This window comes from Mycteria americana, chromosome 6 (assembly GCF_035582795.1).
Source record: "Mycteria americana isolate JAX WOST 10 ecotype Jacksonville Zoo and Gardens chromosome 6, USCA_MyAme_1.0, whole genome shotgun sequence".
Classification (NCBI taxonomy): Eukaryota; Metazoa; Chordata; class Aves; order Ciconiiformes; family Ciconiidae; genus Mycteria; species Mycteria americana.
In genome coordinates, this window is record NC_134370.1 from 56,410,240 (window position 1) to 56,433,116 (window position 22,877).

At 35.7% G+C, this 22,877-nt stretch overlaps 1 protein-coding gene across 7 annotated transcripts in view; it reads left to right on the forward strand.

The window, feature by feature from the left end:
* WDR72 (WD repeat domain 72) overlaps window positions 1-22,877 on the forward strand; it is a 128,809-nt gene that overhangs the window by 45,041 nt on the left and 60,891 nt on the right. For all 7 annotated transcript variants that reach the window (XM_075506002.1, XM_075506005.1, XM_075506006.1 and 4 more), the window contains one exon: window positions 3,933-4,138. In XM_075506002.1, the coding sequence (XP_075362117.1) occupies window positions 3,933-4,138 (206 nt within the window). The remainder of the gene's footprint in view (window positions 1-3,932; window positions 4,139-22,877) is intronic.

A 22,877-nucleotide genomic window follows, 5' to 3' on the forward strand; every position in this document is an offset into this window, starting at 1 on the left:
CAGCGCTAACGCCAAGAGACACAATTTGTAGTACTTGGTCCAGAAGAAGAATAAGATGTTGTAACAGTCTCTAGCCAGTCACATCTGGTGGTCCAAAGCTGCCCAGGAGAGTGAAATACTCCACTCTTGTCTGTTCCGAAGACTTGGTTGCCATGGTCACAGCTTTAGAGAGATAAAGACTTTCTTTTCCCGTATTTTGTATGTATAGTAGGGGGTCATAGCAGTGGTGTTGCTGCTACATAGAAAACCCTATCTCTTCCCTTTCATCCATTGTTATTTTATGCTCCCCAATCCAAAGCTTTTGGGCTCATTTGTGTTTAAAATACTTCAGGTTTGAGAGTTGTCTTTATTTCTGTTCTCTTTCCTGTACTCCCATGTACAGGCTGTGTCTTTTTTTACTATTTTTATTTGTATTTTCCTTTGAAATCAGAGACAACATATTCCTTACAAATAACTGTTTCTGGAACAATAACCACCCTGCCCCAGTATTTTTTTCACTGTTTGCAGTGGTCGGAGTGTCTTTGTCACATATACAGGTTTCTCTGTCCTTCCCCCCCCCCGTTTGTTTCTCTTAAAGATGTATTCAGGAATCACAGAATACAGATCTCTTTATTTTGTTTCTGCTACCTACTCACTCTGCGAATGAGTGTTTTGGGCTCTTCACAAGGGTGAAGTACACTGGATAAAATAAATACTTTGTAATACTTTCATGATCATCCACCCACTTTGTGCCCTTTTATTGCAGCTCCCAGATGGACACACAAATCTGGCCACATATACACATGCACACAGAGATCCATGATTAAGAAGTATATGCAAGCAAGCATGTTTTTAAGAAAGGAACCATCTTCTAGAAGGTGCTACTTACAAAGGGATTTGAGATAGCTGTTACGAATGATATATAAATTATTTAAAGATGGAACTCTCAAGTTTTTGAAATTGATTTTATGATATCATAGCCTTCTGTCAGTAAGAAACTAAGCTGGTTGTCCAGGGCACTGTTTTCTATTCAATGTTCCTGTCTATAAGTGTGCTTTAAAAAAAAAAAATTGTAACTCTTCTATGTGAGAGGCCAAGTCATATTTCTTGCCTAGTATGAATCCAGAAGGGTTTTTTTGGTTGATAAGAAGTTAACTTTCTCTTCTCCAAACTACACATACAAAATGGTATACTTGCTATGGCGTGATCCTGACACTGACGCTTAGAAAAGAGTTTGGTAGGTAGCAGAAGGGTTCAGTAACCCAACAACCAGTTCAGTTGTTTCTCAGTTTGCATCCATAAGTCTATAATATGTAGAAGCACATCTGTCAGCAGTTGAAAATAAGATAGATGTGTGTGTGTGTATATAAAATATACAAAATACCAATTTGCTTTCATGTACATCAAGGCTACCTGTTTATTCCATTCAGGCCGTGGTCTTCAAAGGTGAAATGCTGCTGTCCCCATCTTCTGCAACTTTTACCACCTCTTCTGGTCTGTTTCTTTTTCTTTTTCTTTCAACTAAAAATTTTTCCTTTAATCAGAAGTTGAAAACTTGACTCTGAAGCTGTTGCCGGGGAAGAAGCTCTGAAATACGGAAAATAATGCAAGTCTTTAAATATATTTTCATTTTTAGTCCTGAGTGTACATGCATATATGGGAGGGTAAGAAGTCAGGCAACTCAGATCTTGATTTTTGTTGGAAACCTACTTTTATCCTCTTTTGTAGTATGATAGCCTTAATTAAATGATCGTATTCTATTATATATCCACAAGATTATTGCACAGAATAGTCTGGCTCTGAGGGATGACTAGTGATAAGGCACTCGTAGGTGCATCTGGAGCTAACAAAACCTGTTTTGAATTTTTGAAGTTCTGTCTAATGCTAAAGAGTAAATATAATCAGGTCTTTGAAATTTCAATACCATGACCCCAAAATTCCTGGGTTTATTAAAAATTTATTGTAATGTCTGCCTTAGTTCCTTGTCCATAAAAATAACATGATACCCTGTAATTTCACAGGGATATTATAATAGTAATAGTCTTTCTGAAGCACTTGAATGCTCTAGTAGTGAATTGCACAGTCAAAAGTGATACAGAAAACAAGGGTGGATACATATGTGTGTGTACATACATATAAATATTCCCTGCATAGTGGACTTGCCACAGAAGTTAGTAGAGAAAGCTTGGTCCTTCACACTTAAGAATAAGGGAGAACAACTACTTCCTTGGTGACTTTTGTTCATCTTTTGCTCTGAATGATGCAGGGAGTTCTGTAGGGAAATAGAGCATGGTTATAGCTTGAAAGACTGCATTGCATATATAAAGAGACTAAAATAATATTAGCTAAGTGACTGCATTATTTCCAAACTTCTTAACTTTGCAAACACTGTAACACTTTTAAGAACGTGTGTTTACTTACATGTCTAGTATGAATTGTATAATCCTTCCTTGTAGGCATCTGTTAATATAGTTTTATGTTCCTGAAATATTGAAATGTTGCAAGCTTTGTAGCCAGTATTGTTTTGAAGTGTTTGTAGACAGTCCAACTGTAAAGATCTTTGGGCAATGTACTTTCTTTCCAGTAAATATTCAGTTCTGTAATGATCCCTGACACTGTCTGCAAATCCTGGGGAGGGATGAAAAAAATGACATATTAAAAACAACTGGGGCTGATCCATGTTTTTCCAGTGCAATATTATAATAATCTGTGGTATTCAATTGATTTTTTAGGGGACAAATAATCGGTTGCATTACTTTCTTCTGCTCTGAATTCAAAGACTCTTGGCCGTATAAGTAACAGAGGTGATACTACAGTGAACAGAAATGGATGAGTTTCAGAGAAATAATTTCAGATAAAGAGATTTTATACACACATACACACAAACACTTATCGTGTGAGATCCCTCAATCCCAGTCCAATATTTTTAGCAAGTGTTACAGATAGAAGTTCAATGTTACACATTTTTTCTGGTAGTAGTGAAAGGGAAAATTCATGTTGTATTACTTGAGGCTACAAAGAATACAAACTTAAGGGAAAAAAACATTTCGCATTATAGCAGATATTTAATACTTTTTAAATCCTTCACATGTCTTTTACCTCTGATATTTATAGGAAACAGGCCGTTTCAGCAATTTCTTAAGAATTTAATTCCTACAGGAAATGTGTAGAATATAATAGGAGCTCATCTTAAATACATTTAAGCTCAGTTTAGATATCTTTGATGTTAGTTATACATTAAGTACTATTACTAAAATTATTACTAAATAAAATTACTAAAATAATATAACTGGGTATAACAGTTAAGGAATCTGATTGCCTAGAGCCACACGAGTGATCAAATACTCTCTGAAACATTGTATTCGTATTCCTCACTACTAAGCTACATGTAGTATATTCAGGTGTTTGAAAAGTGTCAGAGGTAAAGATGGTTTTTAGGAATGGAAGGAAAAATTTGAGCTTTCCCTTGCTATTTGTAATCTAGAACACTAGAGGACAGCACTAAAATATTACATAAATGTGTTATTGTTTACACTGTTAATGATGTAGATGCTCTGTGAGGGCTTTGTGAGAAGAAAACAAATTGCACTGTTTTGAACAGAGTTAGGGTAGACGGTATTCTTCTGAATTTCCTTTGCTCCTTTTGAAAACTGCATCTGACTTCACACAATATACAAAATACTTTAAGTTTCTTGCAGCCTGAATCTAAGGTATTTGCTGCAGTGATTTCTTTAGAAATTGAACTTTTTTTAACATAGCGATGCTGTAGAATAGATTCTTGTGAAAAACTACAATTTTAAGGTCCAGAAATGAGGAATTAGTTGGATCACCTGTAAATGTTTCGTGATTTGTACTCGTGTGAAATGTACTATGCTAATACTATGGTACTTATGCTGAAATATGAAATAGTGTAGTTCCTTGAAAAAATCACAGCTTCTGTTGTGTTTCTCTAGGCACGCTGGAACGACATGAAACAGGTGAAACAGCAAAAGCAATTCTTACTTCCATTGAAGATTCAGAATACTTGGTGGCAGATGCTCTACTTCCTGTATCTCAAGAGTCAAAAAGAAATAAAAATGCTGGATACAAACCCTCTAGCTCTTATAAGTATGGCATGGTCTCTTACAATATTAGTTGTACAGAAAAACCTTCAGACAAGGTAAGAATGAGGAGTAGAGCGTTCTCAAGAGCAATGAGTTGTGATCCAAATTCTTTATCCTTTCAGCTTCACTGGTGTGTAGCCCTGTATAAGTGGTGTGGAGGCTTGGTTTTTAAGTTTATAAAGCCTTATTCTAACTGGCTCAGTTTTTATGCCTTCAACCCCATTTCATATAACAAATGGGGAAGATGGGGGGAGTGCCTTATGCAAGGTCACCAGTAGATCCTCTCAGAGACTTAGCACGTGTAGTTAGATCCCATTACCTTATGGCTCTGGCTCATGACTGCACCTATTAGCAGTACCCTCAGAACAATTGAACCCACCAGTTCGGATGTATGTCTTGAGAAAAAGCATGTCATGGCACAGTGCTACTGGCCTTGCTGTTATTGCTGTTCTGTGAAACCACAGGTTCCTGTTGTCATTCAACACTAGTTTTTATTGGGTGTTTGTTTTCTGTTAATATCATTGCAGAAGAGAGTGCAAGTGCCTTATATTTACATTAGTCCAAATGAATTTGGCACCTTATTGGTCAAAAAGAGGATGGCAATGTTTCTTGTGAGATACTGGGCTGCAAATAGGTATGACAGTCTTCAGGAGAGATTTGGTCAGGCACTGTACTTAGTTTTATCTAACAATTTGTTTACAGAAGTCGTTAAACCAAATAATTGTGACTGATGGATAAGATGTGCTCTTTCTTTTTGTTTTAAAAAAATAATAGAAGGAAATACCATACTGAAACTAGTGTTAATGTGCTGTTAAAGCTGAGAAAATGAGTACAGAGGCACCGTAAAATGAGAAGTAAGGTTGAAAATGCAATAGTCGTTCTCTTTGCTTGTGGCCTAGATATACATATGTTTTTATCAGTTACTTGTAGATCTTTAAAAAGCCTTTCTTTCTTAAATGTAAAACCAATTATTAAAACTGTCAATCTTAAATTCAATGAGGTAGGTATTACCTTCTTCAGGTTGGAACATAATGGTACATACATTTTTCTGAAAACCCTGTTTGTGCATCAGGAGTGAATATATTCACTGAGCTCTTGATACATACGAGTGTATCTTGAGAATAGGGCCTCAGTGTTGTCTGTTCGTGTTTACCACTTTTTAATTAATGGGTTTTGGGAATTCCATTCTCTGCAATAAATAGAGGAAGTCATGTCTGCTATTCCTCAAGCCTGAATGTAGATAAAAAATATCTTCCCACAAGTATGGGAAGATGAAAAATGCTTTCATTTTCCACTCACATGTGGAAACAGCCTTCAGAATGGTCTCTGGCCTTTTTCTGGCTTGATTAATTATGGTAAATGAAATACTGGATATTCCAAAATTATGTCTGATAAAGTACAGCTTAATCCAAGTCCTCATTCTTCTTGAATTTTCTTTTTTGGTCCTTTTCTTTATTGTACCTACAAATTTACATTTAACTTTGAGTTTATAGTGATTGTTGTTTAACTCTTAATATCTGTCTTTGACCTTTTACTAACCTTCGTCTGATTTCTCAAGAAGTTCTTGATCCCATTTTCTGAAAAGTCTTGTTAGAGCATAATCCTGCTGAGCATGTTGTGGGGCAGATGGTGCACTAGTTGGCCATTGACACAGAATCTGATCTCACTGTTAGTTTATTAAAAGGAATAGTTTCTTCTTGCCTTTTTAAAGAGGAACAACAGAAAAAGTTATAGTAGTTGCGTTTGGAGTGTAGTTTTGGTCATACCTATTAAATAGAAGATTGCACGGATTTAACTAAGTGGCTGGGAAGAAAATGTGCTGTGGGAAAATAGGTTTGGGGAAATTTGAAGTGTGGAGTTTAACATGCTTTGGGGATTATCATGATTTTAAACTGGAAGTAATATAATAATAGGCAGCAGTAGAGTTGTAATAATTTCTAGTACTTTTCTTGATCAGAGATACATCTTGGCTGCTCTGATTTCTCAACAAAATATTCTATTTTCTTGTTTAAACTTTGTTCATGAATTATCTTGTCCCAATGAAGACTTTTTATTGAGAGAATATTATTGATGTCTCTCACACTTCCCTATGACTGTCAAAATGTCTTTTTTATTTCCCCTTATTTTTGTCATTATAGTCATGTTATTTTAGTCTAATTTCCGAACAAATAAAGTTCTATACTTGGGGAAACCACTTTTCATTCATCAAAAATCTGTCATCCATTACATTCAGTACTTCTTTCCACCTCCATCCCCATTAGAGCAGGTTCTGTAGATTGATGTGGGAGATGCTGGAGGCTAAATGCATAGGGTGTAGCTGAACCTGGGAAGAATATAACAATGGAGGTCCCCTTAATGCTATTCCAGAATCCCAATGCGGGTTACACAAAAGGAGTGTGGAGCTCTGTGGCTTTAACACTGTTTTGTTATTGCTGAAATGAAGGCTTGTTATGAAGCCCCCTGTTTTTCTTCATTCTTAAGTAGGAAACTTTTTTAGGCTTTTGAAAAAGTGCTGTATTGACTCTTGAGTCATCGTATTTTAGCATCTTGAAATAGTCTCCTGAAATCCAGATCCCATTAAATTAGTGAGGGTTCTGTGGATATCGGAGAGTTCAATATTTCATACCCTATTAATATGTGTATAATGACCACACAGATAAAACTATTGTGAAACTTTCAGATTATCAAAAGGTTTTAGTATGCATGTATACAATGAGTATTCCATTATCAATTTGCTTCTTTGGCAAATTGTGTATTAAAATCTAACAACACATTAAATTGTTAATAACATTTCTATTTAAAAAAAAAAAACCAACGTGGCCAATTTTAGCCTCTTTTTTGAAGAATTTAATTTCAGAAAATTTATGTAACAGAAAAAATGAGGGGTAGCTATTCTGTCCTGTAGGTATTAGACTTGCGAGTGATCCTTATTTTGTACAATAAGATGATCTACATGAAGATTGCAAGTAAGATTCAGCATTTTTTCTTAATATATGTTATTACATTGTTTTATCACTAATATGATATTTAAGACAAAAATAATGTTTGCAAAGTAATGGCCTCTTTACTCTATCCTAAGAAGAAAAATATTCTTGCGTAGCAGTCCAGCTTCAAAGGCTTTCTTTCAAAACATTTGTCATCATGTAAATCATAGATACAAAAGCAGAATGCTTTGATTTCATGGTGTTTTGACCATTTTAATTCTTTTATTGTGCTGCACGTGCCGGTGGGAGTACCAATAACAGATGAGTGTGACAAATGCGGTTAACACAAGATTCATATTAATGTTGTCAAATCCCCTTGATATATTTAAACAGATTTTAATTATTTTCAATGTCGAAAGACCCAAAATATATAGCTTAATAGTTCTTCAAGAAAGCTTTACTTAATATGTGAATGTAAAACCTCTCATAAAAATGAAACTTTTATATTGGCCTTAGTCATTGACATAGGGTATTCATCAAGTCAGCAATTTGTGTGGCAAAGTGCCATTTGAATAGTGTATTGTTAGAATACTTATGGTCCACTTGACAAGGGCTCTTGCTGTAAATAGTGCAATTTGACTCCAGCTGTTAAAGAGTGGCTTTGACAGCAGCCAAATAGAATGGAGATGCTTTACTGCACCGCAGAAAAATCAATATTGGGTTCTTGTTCATAGTAACCTGTTTTTTCTTTTTTTGCAGATTTATACAAGACTATCTAGAGTTCATTTGTGGAAGTTTAAATATTATTTTAAAAGTGGGTCTGTGTTATTTTCAGATTAATGTTGGTGATGAATGATGCTTGTGTTTAAAAAAAAAAAACACAGTACTTTGTGGATATACATAAACAACGTGGTAATGCAGCATTATTTCAACTCTCAGCTTGTATGGGTGGATATTAGGATGTGGGTGCGTAAGTCATGCAACTGATGACAAAAAATGATCTTTCCTTCCTCTCTGTATTTTTTCCTTTTTCAAGTGCTACCATAGTATCCCTATCAATTTTCTAAGCATGGGGATTTTAAGGCAGATTTTTGTTGTGCTCCCTGTAACACCCCTGCCAGATGTTGACAATCTGTAGTGCCATTGTAGATTTTCCTGAAACATAGTCTTGCTGGTGCTGAACAGTTTTCCAGCAGTATTCAGTGACAGAAGGTTGCTATGATACCTGGCCAGTAGCAATAGGTATTGAATCACTGGTCTTAATTACAATAGACTACACACTAGATTGTGTGCTCGTGGTGTTTATATGGAACTAGCGCTCATTATACCTTGAAGTGATAGTTATATTTGAAAATTGGAGCTGTGTGAAAAGCTGGTTTAAAAAAAAAGAATTAAAATGCTTTAGTGCATCATATGAAGATTTTATTGATGCACATAAAAAGCTGGATATGTCTGGGAATTGTTTTCCTGATGTTCCAGAAACCTTTCATGTTAGAAAGTTTCCTAGCTTTTCAGTTTAAATAATTTGGATATAAATCTGGGTTTATCATGCACTGATATTTCCAGTGATTTCAATAATGTAACTAAAAGCTGCTTCTGGGTAAAAATGTTGCAGGAAGAGCAGCTTCTAAAATTTATGCAATAATTGCTAAACCTTGGACTGCTGAATTATACTACTGAAGAGCTAGACCAGAAAAGGGAAATTTTTACTGTGTGTATAAGACAAGACAGATGAGGGGGGGAAAATGTATTTATTTACATATAAACTTTTATAGGGATGTTAGGTGTATTTATTGCTTGATATATTCATTTGACAATTTCTTAAAATGCTGTTCTTTGAGCATTAATGTATGGTGCAGAAAGTAGAGTCAAAATATCGAAATAAGCGTTTACACAAATCTGTAAAAATTCATTTTGATTTATGCAGTTATTAGAAATAACTATGACCAGAGTAGTTAAATACCAGTTACTATAGCACTTGTAAGTGCATTTTAAACATTTTAAATTGACATACCTAGTATTAGTTGTTTTAAAGAACTTATTATTCATTTATGTAATAACATACATATTCTATTCTAGACAAAATATGTAAAGACAAAGTGCTTCTGAAACAGGTATTTTCTTAGTAGGAAAGCCAAAGTTTATATTTTTATAGTTGCTTAAAACAAGGAACAAGAACGTACAGAAATTATAAATAATAGAAGAAATATCTACTTCGTTATGTTGCTGCACAGACTAAGTAAAAGACAAATGAAGGCTGTAGGACAACAGCAGTTATTTGTTTTGGTATAGTAAAGGAGGCAATTTGAAAATAAAATTGTTATTGGAAGCCTGGAAAATAACTACTAGCTAAATCTTACTGATAGAAAAATGGAAATAAGTTGCAAGCACAAATACCAAATAATACCTATCAAATACAAAATCAGGAGTGGTACCATAACCAATGGTGTGTTAGACATGAATTCCTTTTATTTCTTTCCTTTTGTAATATTTAGAGTATTATTATGAGGAATTACAGATCTTGATCATTTGTATCAAGTGGATTATTAAGAACAAAGCAAATCAGAAAGCAGTAGAACATTTCCCCTTAAAGTTGGTAACCTTTATGTTGTTGCTGCCAGGGTATTTCTATTTTTTTACTGGGACTGGTGTTCAGAAGCTGTGTTTAGTGGTGTATTAACCATAATAGGAAAATGAGTGTAGAAACAAAGGTGGGTGTGTGTATATATAAATTTCCTGTAACTCATATGCAAAGCATTTCAGTTGTACATTTCCTGTGGAATTTCACAACTAAGTATTTTATCAAAGGGACCAAGGTAGCAACATAACTACAGTGAAGTAATAACTTTAGAGTTACGAGATTAAATTGGTACCAGTTAAATGGCATCGTGATCCTGAGAGATATCGATAGCTTGGACCGCATGTCAGCTTTGCTGAAAGTTACTGCAGTTTTCGGAATTGGTCTACCAACTCAAGAATTTGTTGATTTCAGTGTTTTCTTCATTGATTACCTCAAAGCAAAATGAAAGCAAAAAGCTGCCATTGTGATATTGTAGCACACTTTACTCTTGCAGATGTGGATAGTAAGTAACACAGGCTGACAGAAATCTGAGAGATAAGCCTTAACTATTTATTTCAACACTTCAGACACTGTTTCTATATACTTCTACAAACTTCTTTCTCTATTATACTCAAGGTGACTGACTTAAAATTTTTGTTTTCCCTGCCTGGACAACTCATTGGACCCTGTGCTAAAGCTAAAGAAGGTGCTACAGTGTTCTACTAGAAATAATTCTAAGGTCAATATCAATAGTCCTTCTGAAGTATTTCACATTGAAGGACCATTTATTGAAGCTAATGTAGCTGTTGCTGTCTTCCTCTTCATCTTCTCCCGTACCTCAACTGTCATGCTACAGTTCGCTTCTTGGTCCCTTGGAAACTCTAGCAAAGTTTGTATTTTTTTTTTAGGGACATATCTTTATGGATAGAAACTGTATGTTTGTCCTACTGAAGTGCTGCTCAGGATATCTTCTTCTCCACTTATGATTGTTTCTTTTAGTTCTGGGTGTGGAGTCACGTACAGTTTGAATTTTCCAATCTTACATTTTACCTTTACTACTTTCTAGTCCCTAAGATGCGATTTCTTCTGTAGATCAGCCTACCTGATTTTCCTTGTAAATGCTCTACCTAATTCTAATAATTCTAAAATAAATTACATCATCTTTGTTATAAACTTTACATTTTCATGTTGTCCAGTGATGTTTTTGAGAATTCTTCACCATTCATGACAGGAGGATGGCGGAACCCTTACACTTGTGATAATCATCTTTTCTATTCTAAACATTAAGTTCCTGGTCTCTTATAGTTTAATTAGTATTATTTTAGTGAAGAAAAGTATCAACAAGAATTCAGATCTGTGAGATTTTTCCTAGGTTTCCACCTCACCTATTAAAAAAAAGAGCAGTGACTTTTTCAGAAATATATTGGCACCTTCAATGCAAATACAGAACTAGGACTTGCAACACCAAACCTTACTCTGCAAAAGAAAGACTTGCTATCTGCTAGCTTCCTTCTGATAACTAATTGAATCTCTTGTCTCAGTTAAACAGCAGAAATAAAATACTAAGATAAACTGTGGTTCAATTTAAAACAAACAGAGCAACAGCAGTGGTTACACTTCCATTCTCTTGACATGTTTTTCTACATATTAATACTCAAACCTTAATTTGTTATGGTGGTCAGATTAGGTTCGTGCAATACTTATGGGAAAGGATGAATCAGCCAACCAGATATGTCTGAGAATGTTTGCAAATATTGTCCTCTTGGAAGCCTGTGCAGTTCTACTGCCTTCAGTAAGATTGAACAGCTCTCAAGGAAAGAACAGTATGAAATCTATGGGAACAGAGACTTAGCTGCTGTCCTGATACATCCTAGAATGATATAGGATCTGAAGAAAGCCCAGCTTGCCTATTCCTGAGTTTTCAAGAATGGCATTTTCTAGGATAGATAGGATTTTAATATTTAAGAATTTAATCCCACGATTTTTTTTTGTTCTTTAGTAGAAAGTCACTTGCTTAGGATTTCATCTAATACATTTTACGTAGATAAATGTTATGGGTGGGACTCTTACAATCCAATATGGGAAATGCACTATCAGAGCAGCCCAGGGCAAATATGTTATTTCAGTTGGAGTCAGCAGCCAGCCATGGGTTGGTAACTTTATTTTTATATATATAAATCAGTCCTTCTTAGGACAAAGCAATATTTTCATGCTTTTACCCTCCTTCTAAGGTCGTGTTGGCAGTATCTCTGTGTTCAGCGTTATTCCCACAGATATTTGGATGTTCGTTCATCCAGTAAATTGTTCAGTATAATAATTCCTAGATCCATAAGTCCATAGTCTGTGTTTTGTAGATTGCTGTAGCATTGTTTGTCCAGTTGATGATCTAGGAAACATGGGAGATGTTCCATCTTATGGCTTTTCCTAAGTGCTGAGTGAGGCTGAAAATGTTTTGGCTACCACCCATTGCTGAGCCCTATATGTTTCTAAAGATATGGTTAGGGAATTTGCTTCTACATTCAAGATAAGTTAATATATTAAGATATAGATGGAGTATTTCAATACTGAATATATAAATTAATAAGACTTCATTTAAAAACACTTTATCATTCCTTTTCATCTAAACTTTTCATGGTGTAGAGACTGTCCATGTCAAAGATGGATCTTGTTTTGAGATGAGTGGATCTCCAGTTCATTTTTATATTCTTTCTATAATAAAAATGTTAGAAGAGACTTTTTCAAAGGTATTGTGTTTAGAATTGCCTTTCTGATAGCGTGTGCCCAGACAGGTAGTGATATGAATTCTAGAGCAAAGCAAAAGTTGTCTGTATAAAGTTGTCTATATATCATATATATTTCTTCAAATATTTTCCTGAAAAACAAAATGTAGACTTTTTTTCCTGCTGTTGAAAACTAATGTGAAGAATATTCTGTATATTAGCTTTACTTACCAGTTATTCTTTTGATATCATGTTATGATTTGTCTCCAGGATCACTTTTATATGTACACTTGCATTAAATCCAATGAAAAATTTAAGTTCAGCATTTGTGATGGAGAGACAGACAGACAGTGTAGACATGAAAATAAAATGAGAAACGTTTATTCTTCATACCAGGTCTCTACATTGATCAATAGATGTGTTAGCAATTCTTCATGAGCAATTAAAAATTTCTTGTGCCCAGTAGATCCATCTGGCCAACAATCTGTCTGATGGTCTTCCATACATGATAAAAAGGGGGGTTTATCCAGTTGCTTAGTCTATTCATCACACAGCTTGCACTTGAAGACTCCTTGGCTTAATTACTTAACATTGTGCCACAGACTCATCAGGAGTGATGCCAGAATTACTGTTCGAAGTGCTGCGAAGATAGTAACATTCTCCACTGGGATTTAAAAAAAAAGGGAGAAAGATTATAGTGTTAGAAGTAAAGAGGTTGACTCTGCTTATGTTGCAGTTAAATTGATAAACATTGGTGATGTAAGCTCAAAAAAATATGGTAGCCTTTTCTGAGTGGGAGATGGATTCTTAGGGACGATCTGGGTATCCTCAGTAATATGACCAGAGCTGTTGTAATAAAAGTAATGTAAGGCAAGTTTAAAGCAGTTTCTTTAAACTAGTTCATATGGGAAAATTCATCACGAATTGACACCTTTGTTTGGGACAGCATTGTCCAAATGATGAAGCTTCAGGTCAAGCATAGATTGCATATGAAAGCAAACTGGGGCGCCGCTATTGACTCCAGGCTTTTTACACTTGGTTCTTTATTATGTGAGTACTGAGGTTTAAAAAGATGAAATGAATAAGAAAAAAGTTGTGAATGCCCCCCTCAAGAGGATCCTCTGTTCTATGACTAAGTGAAGTGTCTGAAGGTAAGGAAGATGAATGACCTTGGTATGGTAATACCTTTACTCTGTATGATCCTCACCCTATGCATAAGGCCATCATTGCTTTGGAGAGGGTAGGCCTGACCTGTCTTCCTACTTTGGGAGGCTATGGATAATTTTAGTGACAGAAATTGTTCACATGCTCCCAAATTTGAAGCTCCAGGAGGTAGGCAGGGTTAGACATAGGAGAGTGTGCATGTGTGGATTGCCGATCGGAGCTATATTGGATTAGAAGGTGCATATGTTCTTTATGTGGAGATAAAAGTGTGGCTGGTAATTTGCATCCTTTCTTCCTATGCAGGTTCTTCTAGAGATGGTGTATGTTTAAGAGCTATTTCAATTATATACCTGCTGTTTGTAACTATTTTTAACTAAATGCGTCGTTGCACATATCTTGGATTGTTCATGCTTTCAACTGAGCCAGAAAATAAGACAGCTGTGTATTTGCAAATGACAGTGGGTTCATTGATAGTAGGACTGTTTTGAATTGTTGGTTGAATTGGGATGATACTGGAATGAAGGACTAAAAAATGTTTTGGGGCAGTACCCCTATGAAACATCCACAACATCCTGCAGAAAGATGCAGATCAGAATTTTATCTCTTGGGAATTTACTCTTCTGAAACCAAGCCAGGCTTAAAAAAAAAATCCCATGGTTTTATCCAATTTAAGAAATTTTCAACACTAAATCAAGTTAAGCCTGTATAACCTTTGTTACTTAAGGTTATGAACTTAACAAGGCAGGTTTGCTGATGTGATTTAGCTCAAACAAAAGACTATTCAATGTTATTGTTGAACAATATTTTTCTGTTACAAATACATAAATATGATCGCAAGACCACATTTATGTCTAAATATTACCAGTTCTTCAAGCATCACCTAGGCATCACCATTTATCTTGTGCTGTATGACTAAAACTTTGGTGCAGTAATTTAAAGAGTAAGGGCTTTTAAGAAACTTAAGATAGGGAAATTGGAAATGAAGGTTCAAGCCTTCTCTGAATGCTGTGTAGTATCCAACTGTTAGTATTCTTCCACTGAATGATCTGATTTATCATGTGCTGTGTGCTGCTCTAACTGACTGTCATGGTGAAAGACTATATTAAATTCTCTTATTGCTTGTCTTTTAATGATTAAAGTAATTAAATTAGGCTTTCTAAATTCAGAAGTGACTTTGTACTAACTAGACATGTAGGTTATATCAAGTTTTTAGTTTTATCTGTAGAAGCTCCAACAAAAAAATACAGTTTCCTAGTAAGTAAAGGTGTTGTGTTTATGGTATAGGTTTAAGATGTGCTATTTGAAATCTGCGATTTTTGTGGAACTTGCTAACAATATTTTATGCTCATAAACCAGTTTGAAGCCCCAAACACAATTTCATTTATCTTTATATTCTAAGCTTTATAGAGTCTGCAAAAGTGTCCATCTGTTCAGCTGAGATTGCCTCAAATAGTGAGTGGTCAGAGAGACTTAGCTGATAAAGGTCAAAGGAGCCTCTTGACCCTGTGATACTTGCCAAAGCAATTGGAGCATAGGGACTGATATACAGTTAGATATAGCTTGCTAACGCGATCTCCACTTTAATTGGTAATGATAGCAGGAATACACAGTAAAGTCATTGCTGAAAGAAAACAAAAAGTATCCAATATAGTAATTTATTACCAGTCAGTGGGTTTCACGCACTAGGTTGTTTTACCCCTGCAGTGGTCAGAGAAAGCAAAAAGGTACTCTAACACTTAACTGAAAATGGATGCCCTGCTGCTATCAGAGATGCATGGTGGTCAAATGATTGCCTGTGCCATTAGCTTGGTAATGTTTTCTCTATTGTAAACTCAGCTCCCCATGTTCTTCCTGTGCATCAGCTGCAGATTGAAGGCTTTCTCGTTTGTCTTCTATTTGTGCTGCCAATCATCAAGCTGCTGTCCACCAAGCACATTTCAAGGAGGCAATTTTTTTTACTACTATCGACTACCATCTCTAGCAACTGAGGGCTCAGAGGATTTAGAAATGAATTTAATGCTTTAATTTACACTATGCCAGCCATTTTGTGCATTGTTTATGTATTTGTTTTCTGAGACAATTACAGGTTTCCTGTTTTGCAAAACTGTGTGAGATAGCACCTGCAGACATGTCCCCAAAACATAACTCTGTCTCTTACATATATTAATGCTACTATTTTCTTTAAAAAGGTTAAAGAGAAAAAATGTCTGTGCAGGTAAAGACATTTACTAAGCTATTCTGTATTTAAAAAAAAAAAAGGCAAGCCCAAAACAAACCAAACCAAACACACTTATTGCTTCCTACAATCAAAGATGGAGAATAGAATAGAGCTGTCACTGGCAATGTAAGTTAATGTTTAAGACCCCTAGGTGTGGTAGCCATGCTTCAGTTAAAACAGTTCTCCCAGCTCCATGAAGTACAAATGTAAGAGGGTAGGAGTAGCTAAATAACTTTACGAGCAGCTGTGACATGCTTATTTTTTGTGAGCCTAGAGCCAGACCAATGATGAGATGTGATTCTGAGAAAAGTTAGGAGCTCTGAACTTCTGTTGACATTCCAGTGACTGGCATGATCAAGATACAGAAATTCTTAGCCTTCAATACATTTTGGTTGGAAAATTCTACTGCCCCACCCTCCTCTTTCATTTCTGTAACTGAGGTTCTTCACATTTTAAGTTTTTTTTTTAAAAATAATCCTATTTATTGTCAATGTTATTGATTGCCACAGAAGTAATGAACAGTAAGTGATTCAAACATGTAAATGCTCTTTAAAATTTCTATTGTCTTTGTAGTATAATTAAAGGTCAGATTACAGCAAAGACAGATGAGAAAGTGTTAATTTCATTGAAATAAACATATTGTTACTGTATTCTCAAGCTTCATTGTGATATTTTAGAAATTATTGTGTCAAGAAACTTCTTAAAGACTGTAAGATGCAGTGGTTTTAATGATTCTATATTGGGTTTTGCTTAAAAATACTTGTTTGAAAGGGTGAAGTACATGTACTTTGTTCACATGATGTCTTCATTGAATACACAAGAGCAGACAGTAGGGTGGTGGTATTTTACTGATTAAATTAGCAGATTTCTTTACAGTAAATATATTTAATAATGAACTAATTACTCTTTAGAAGAGGAAGTCTCGCTTATCTGACAGACTTTTATCATGTACAGAAGCGTGCTGTTGTAGTCGTCCTGTGAACGGACGAATTAGTCTATAGTTTAATTCCAATAGTCTAATGACTGTCAAAATAGAAAAGTATAAATTTGCCAAAAAATCTCGGACATAAGAGAGAGAAAATCCCCCACCCCCAAAAAATTATAAGCAGTGCAGCTTCTGTTGATGAAAGAATCTTCCAGTCTCCTTTGACAATACTTCCATTAAGCTCATCCCCACTGCCCCAAATCTAACTAAAATTTCACCCAAAATGAAGTTGTTCAATTTTTGTCTGATATTTCCTTGAGCCTTTGCAGGTGGCAAGTAGTGGATAAAGGAGGGAACTGATCTTTTTTTTCTGACTTGTTTAATGTTAATGGATCAAAATATACTCTTTCTCAAGAGAAAGCTCAAAGGAACACAATTAAACCCCTTGAATACTACATCATTAAAAAAAACTGATTAGAATCAGCAGAATAACTCACATTTACGCTTTATAGAGCATGATTCATCCTGCAGGCACTGGGAACTTCGGGACCAATTTTCTGTCATTTTCATCCTGTTACGTTTGGGATAAAGTGAGAGCACAATGGAGAAAGAAAGCCAAAAGTCTGTAAGAAAAAAATCATGTTTAATACTTCAGGATTTGTTTTACGTAGAAGTTGATACTACCCATGCTGTGAGAACTGAGCAATTTATTTTCAGTGATATCAGTGCGATGTCTAAGTAGGTTTTGAGTCTGGTTTGCCTTCTAAAAATCTACCATGTGATTTTGCCACATTATTTCGTTTATGTAGAATGAATGTCAAGGCCATTTTTTGTCAAATCTGATTTTAGCACAAAACCTACAATAGAATGCATCTGGTGAAGAAAGCTGGTGTGTAGAGAAAGTATGTATATATGAGGAGCTGAAACAGTATGGGAATCCCTGCCAGCTAATGGAAGTGTGTATTTTAAGTGGAATAGTGTTCCTAGAACAAGTTGGATCCCAGTGGAAAAAGGCCTTTAGAGAAGAGAAAGCAGCTAGGTAAAATAACACTTGGATTGTACTTCCCATGAAATTTTTATGTGGTATGTCTGTCTTAAACCTGTTAAAGATAATGGCATGTATTTTTGTATTTGGGGGCCACAGTAAGGATAGCCCCCTGCCTCCACCCTTCTCATAGACATGGGCAGATTTTTCTTTGGGTGCTAAGGTGGTTTGGTAAAGATGTGTAAAGGGAGAAGAAAAGAGTTAGAACAGGCTTGTAGGTTGTGGAGCAGGAATGGATTCCATGCCAGAAGAAATCAATTGAAGTCAGTCTTCAAAGTTTGTTGTGCCATCCTTTAAGAAGGATGTGAAGGTCCTTGAATGCATCCAGAGAGCAACAAAGCTGGTGGAAGGGCTGGAAGGCATGTCCTATGAGGAGTGGCTAAGGACTTTGGGCTTGTCTAGTTTGGAGAAAAGGAGGCTGAGGGGTGACCTCATTACTCTCTACAGCTTCCTCAGGAGGGGAAGTGGAGAGGGAGGTGCTGAGCTCTTCTGCCTGGTATCCAGTGATAGGACATGTGGGAAGGGTTCAAAGCTGTGTCAGGGGAGGTTTAGACTGGACATTAGGAAGCACTTCTTTACCGAGGGAGTGTCAAACAGTGGAACGGGCTTCCTAGAGAGGTGGTCAGTGCCCCAAGCCTGTCAGTGTTTGAGGCATTTGGACAATGCCCTTAACAACGTGCTTTACCTTGTGGTCAGTCCTGAATTGGTCAGCCAGTTGGACTAGTTGATGGTTGTAGGTCCCTTCCAACTGAAATAGTCTATTCGCTCTCTTGTCCTGGCTCAGACATCTTCAGTGGCAAACTAGGAAGCTATTACAGCGGTGATAGTTGCCATGTGTGGAATATAGCTTGCCATTTCAAAGCCTCCCTGATTCTGGCTCTTTCCTGGATGTTGAAACCTTGTTCTGCTGTGGGTCAGTCAGAGATGATGCAGAAGAGGTTCATGAGTCTCAGGATATAGTTTTGGTCTGTAGCCAGGCTTCTTGCTTCTTTAAAGCTTACAGGTGAAGGCCTTATAGGGAGCCTTATCAAGCAATGCAGATCTCTCCAAGCAGTAAAAATGTTCCAAGTTCCAGTTGTTAAGCAGGAATGTTATCAGCACATAAACAACTTTACTTTGAACAAAGGAGGCCTGGCCTTATTACTAAAGTATTCAGGTTCAGGGATTTGTTAATTCTAAAAAAAAAAAAAAAAAAAAAATAGGCTATTTTAGTTTGGGATTTGGAAATGTTTAAATTAAGATCTAATAGTTAATTATAGAAGCCTCATGAGCTACTATTCACCAGTTTTTGTTAGGGACTAGCCAACATTTTAAGTTAAATGCCTGATGGTACTATTAGATTAATTTTGAGATAATGCATGCATACACAAAATAAAATAAAGTGCTTCCTACTTCTCAGTTTCCAACAAAAATAAGTGGTAAAGCTGTATCATGATGATAAACACCTGGTTTTAGCCCTGAGCATGACAATTTTTACACTTTATGAAAACATGACTTTTCCTATTATTGAAGTTTTCTTTGACTAACATACACCTCCTTTGGAGTAACTCCTTGTTAGACTTACTGCTAGTGATGCACAAAAAGGAAGTAGCACGTTCTGCAGCTTTCCACAACTGAACTACATCAGGGGACCTTAACATTTATAGTTATTTTAGATTCATACACTTGGACAACAACAAAGAAGACAAAGATCAGCTTTCAAAATCTGGATAAAATTACTGAAGCTATGAAAAGTCATACAGTTTGCCCTCTCTGTAATAGCTTCCAGAAGATTTTTAAAATAAATAATTAAAAAAATCTTCCCAATTTTTCAGCTAAATAATAAAAGTAGATTGAACATTGGTCATGGGAGACCTCTAAATAGGGAATCAGAAAGTTGGCCATGTCAAAAATAAAATTTAAAACTAGCAATGGTAGACTAGTAAAGATGCCTCTGTACTGTCTTTCAAAATGATGATTATCCAAATCTGTAGGTTCTGTTCAGGACATCATAGTGTGGTGGTCATTTAACTTGCAGAATTGAAGGAAGTCTCTATATTACTAAATTAACTCTTTCTTGACATGATCATTTGAAATTCACTGGGAGAATAGTAAGACTTGAATAGCTTGATATTTGGATATATGGAATACTATCTGCTTAAGCAGTTTGGGTTTGAAAGATGATCCTGTGATAACTGAATCTGAGTTGAGCAAACATAGTCAGAAAGGAAAGAAAAAGGGATCTTTTCTTTACCGAAGCCTGTATGTTGGCAACAGGGAGGCCTCAAAGTTGGACTGTATGGTTCAGACACCAGTCATGCTTTGTTGTTAGCCTATTTTTTGACACAAAGTTACTAAACTCTTAATGTGTACATTTAAAAAAAAATTAAAGATAATGGCAATATTTAGCTGAATGTAGTAGGATTTATTTTTGCTAAATACTTTTGGAACTTCAGGAAAGGCCCAGTACAAAATGTAAATATATTTTAATCTGATTTTCAATATCCATCATCAAATGCTATTGCTAGCTTTCTAGTTCATAGTTAGTTTTATGGGTTTCCTTCCATTTTCTATCATCTTCTGGTACAGAGAATAGCTTGTCCATATTTCCTAAATAGTGTTTTATGTATAAAGCTTTACATGTCCACCTTCTTTCATTGGAATGAAATGCCTATGGCAGAGAGCTAACATAACTTGGTAGATGCTTTTAGGATCAATATCAATAAGCTTTCATATTGCCAATAAACATTTATTGTGACTTCACACGCAGTAGCATCACCAGATGCCTCAATAGATTGACGTGGTCACAGTATTTTCCTTTGGATGGTGATTTTCCTAAAGGTTTCTAAATGTTGATCAACGAAATATGAATGTATAGAACAGAGAAAATGAAAATGATGGGCCAAATAATAGCTTCTATAAATGTCCAACCTAGCTTGTGAATTCCAGTGTTTGCATTCCATGGGGTTCTCTCTATGTGTTAGGAAACAGTTCTCTATGTGTTAGGAAACAGCATAATTAAAGATTAAAATAATCCTAGTGCTTAACTGCAATGTATTATTTTTTAAAAAGGAAAAAGGAAAGGGATAAGAAGAAAACCTGAACAAGCAGTTATAATCTCTTACTTATGACTCCCTATGGAGATCTTTAAATAAGATTATGTATTTAGAGTGCATCCTCATCTGGTGGGAGCATCATTCTCTAAATAACAGAAAGCCAAATTATATTATTACCCAAAACTAAATAGTCAAATAACTTATAGGTTATAGAGTCAAATTTTTTCCTTGTCTTATTTGTAAGAGCAATATTAACAATTTAAAAGTAGCTAATCCTATAAAATAATCGTTTGTAATGTAAAAGGAATTAGGTAAGGAGCGGTCTTGAGACAGATGAGTTAGTCAACTTTGCATTCAAGTTAAGGCCAGCTGTTGCCCTGTTTACTAACACTTGATGGTTTCTTTTAAGATTCAGCTATTTTCAGCAGAAACTGTTCTCTGCATTACTGGAATATTTCTAATTATCACAAGAAAATTAAAACTAACAGTGATCTAGAAAAGTCTATATCACTTGTGATATGGAAGCTGGCATGATTGTTTGCAAAAGTATCACTGGGCTGAAAAGTTGCTTCTTGATGCTATCTTTCTGCTTGCACGTGCTTGCTTGTAGTGAAATAGACTGAACACAGTGCTGAGAGCGTAGTCTTGTGCAGGACAATAAAAGCGTACAAGTCAAAGAGCTTAAAAGTGGAAAAGCGTCAATGAGGAATTTATACTCCCTCATGTCTGCTCTTCCTCCAAAAGTAAAAGATATCTCTTTAATAGATACAGCAGGATTCTGATTTGAGATGATGTGTCACAATCTCATAACTTAACTTTACCGTTGGATGACTGTCGTGGTTTAGCCCCAGCCGGCAGCTAAGTACCACGCAGCCGCTCGCTCACTCCCCGCCGGTGGGATGGGGGAGAGACTCAGAAGAGCAAAAGTAAGAAAACTCGAGGGTTGAGATAAGAACAGTTTAATAATTGGAACAAAATAATAGTAATAATAATAATGAATTATAATGAGAAGGAAAACAACGAGAGAGAGAGAGAGAGAGAGAGAGGAACAAAACCCAAGGGAGGGAAGGGGGGGGGGGGGGGGGGGATGATAATAATTAAAAAAAAAAAAAAAGATACAACTGCTCACCACCCGCCGACCGACGCCCAGCCAGTCCCCGAGCAGCGATCGCTACCCCCTGGCCAACTCCCCCAGTTTATATACTGGGCATGACATCCTATGGTATGGAATAGCCCTTTGGTCAGTTTGGATCAGCTGTCCTGGCTGTGCCCCCTCCCAGCTTCTTGGGCACCTGGCAGAGCATGGGGAGCTGAAGGAAAAAAAAAGTCCTTGACCAATGTAAACACCGCTTAGCGACAGCCAAAACATCAGCGTGTTATCAATATTATTCTCATACTAAAATCCAAAGCACAGCACTATACCAGCTACTAGGAAGAAAATTAACTCTATCCCAGCCGAAACCAGGACAATGATCCTTCCAGTACGTTCTTGGAATGCCGGTTGGTAGTGCAGCATAATGATTCCTGTCAAAGAAAGTAGTTGCTCTTCTACAAACTCATCTGAAGTATCTCAGACAAAAGTTTAGAGTTTTGTCTTTCTAATGGAAATTTATTGGAGTATTCTTAAAGATTCAACTCTATCATTTACTTCAGTTTCTGATGTTTTTTAGTTGCATGCAGAAGTAATAGGATTTTTGTTCCAAATTACAATTGGATATTTGTCATGGGTTTTTTCCTCAGAAAATGAATTCTGAAATACCAGCAGTTTCATAAAAATCAGTGACATGAAAGTCTGTAGAACAGGAGGTTTGAGATGACCTACAGACATTCCTTCCATTAAAACTTTCTGTGAGTTCTATGATTCTATGTAATATTGTATTTCCTATGAAAAAATATATTTTGAAAAATTAATGATACCCAGAGTTAATATTTACAAATTATTTCATTTTTTTGCTTAAAAGGAATTATTGTTTCAGACTTTATTTTATGTTTTTAAAATGCAGCGAAAAAACTAAAATTAAGGAGGAAAATAGGTTTTATTGAAACATTAAGAGCATCCTTTTAAAATTTAAATATTTGTCATTAACTGTCACTAGGAGGTGGGTGTCAGGCTCTTCTCCCAAGTAACTAGTGATAGGACAAGAGGAAATGGCCTCAAGTTGAGTCAGGAGAGGTTTAGATTGGATATTAGGAGAAATTTCTTT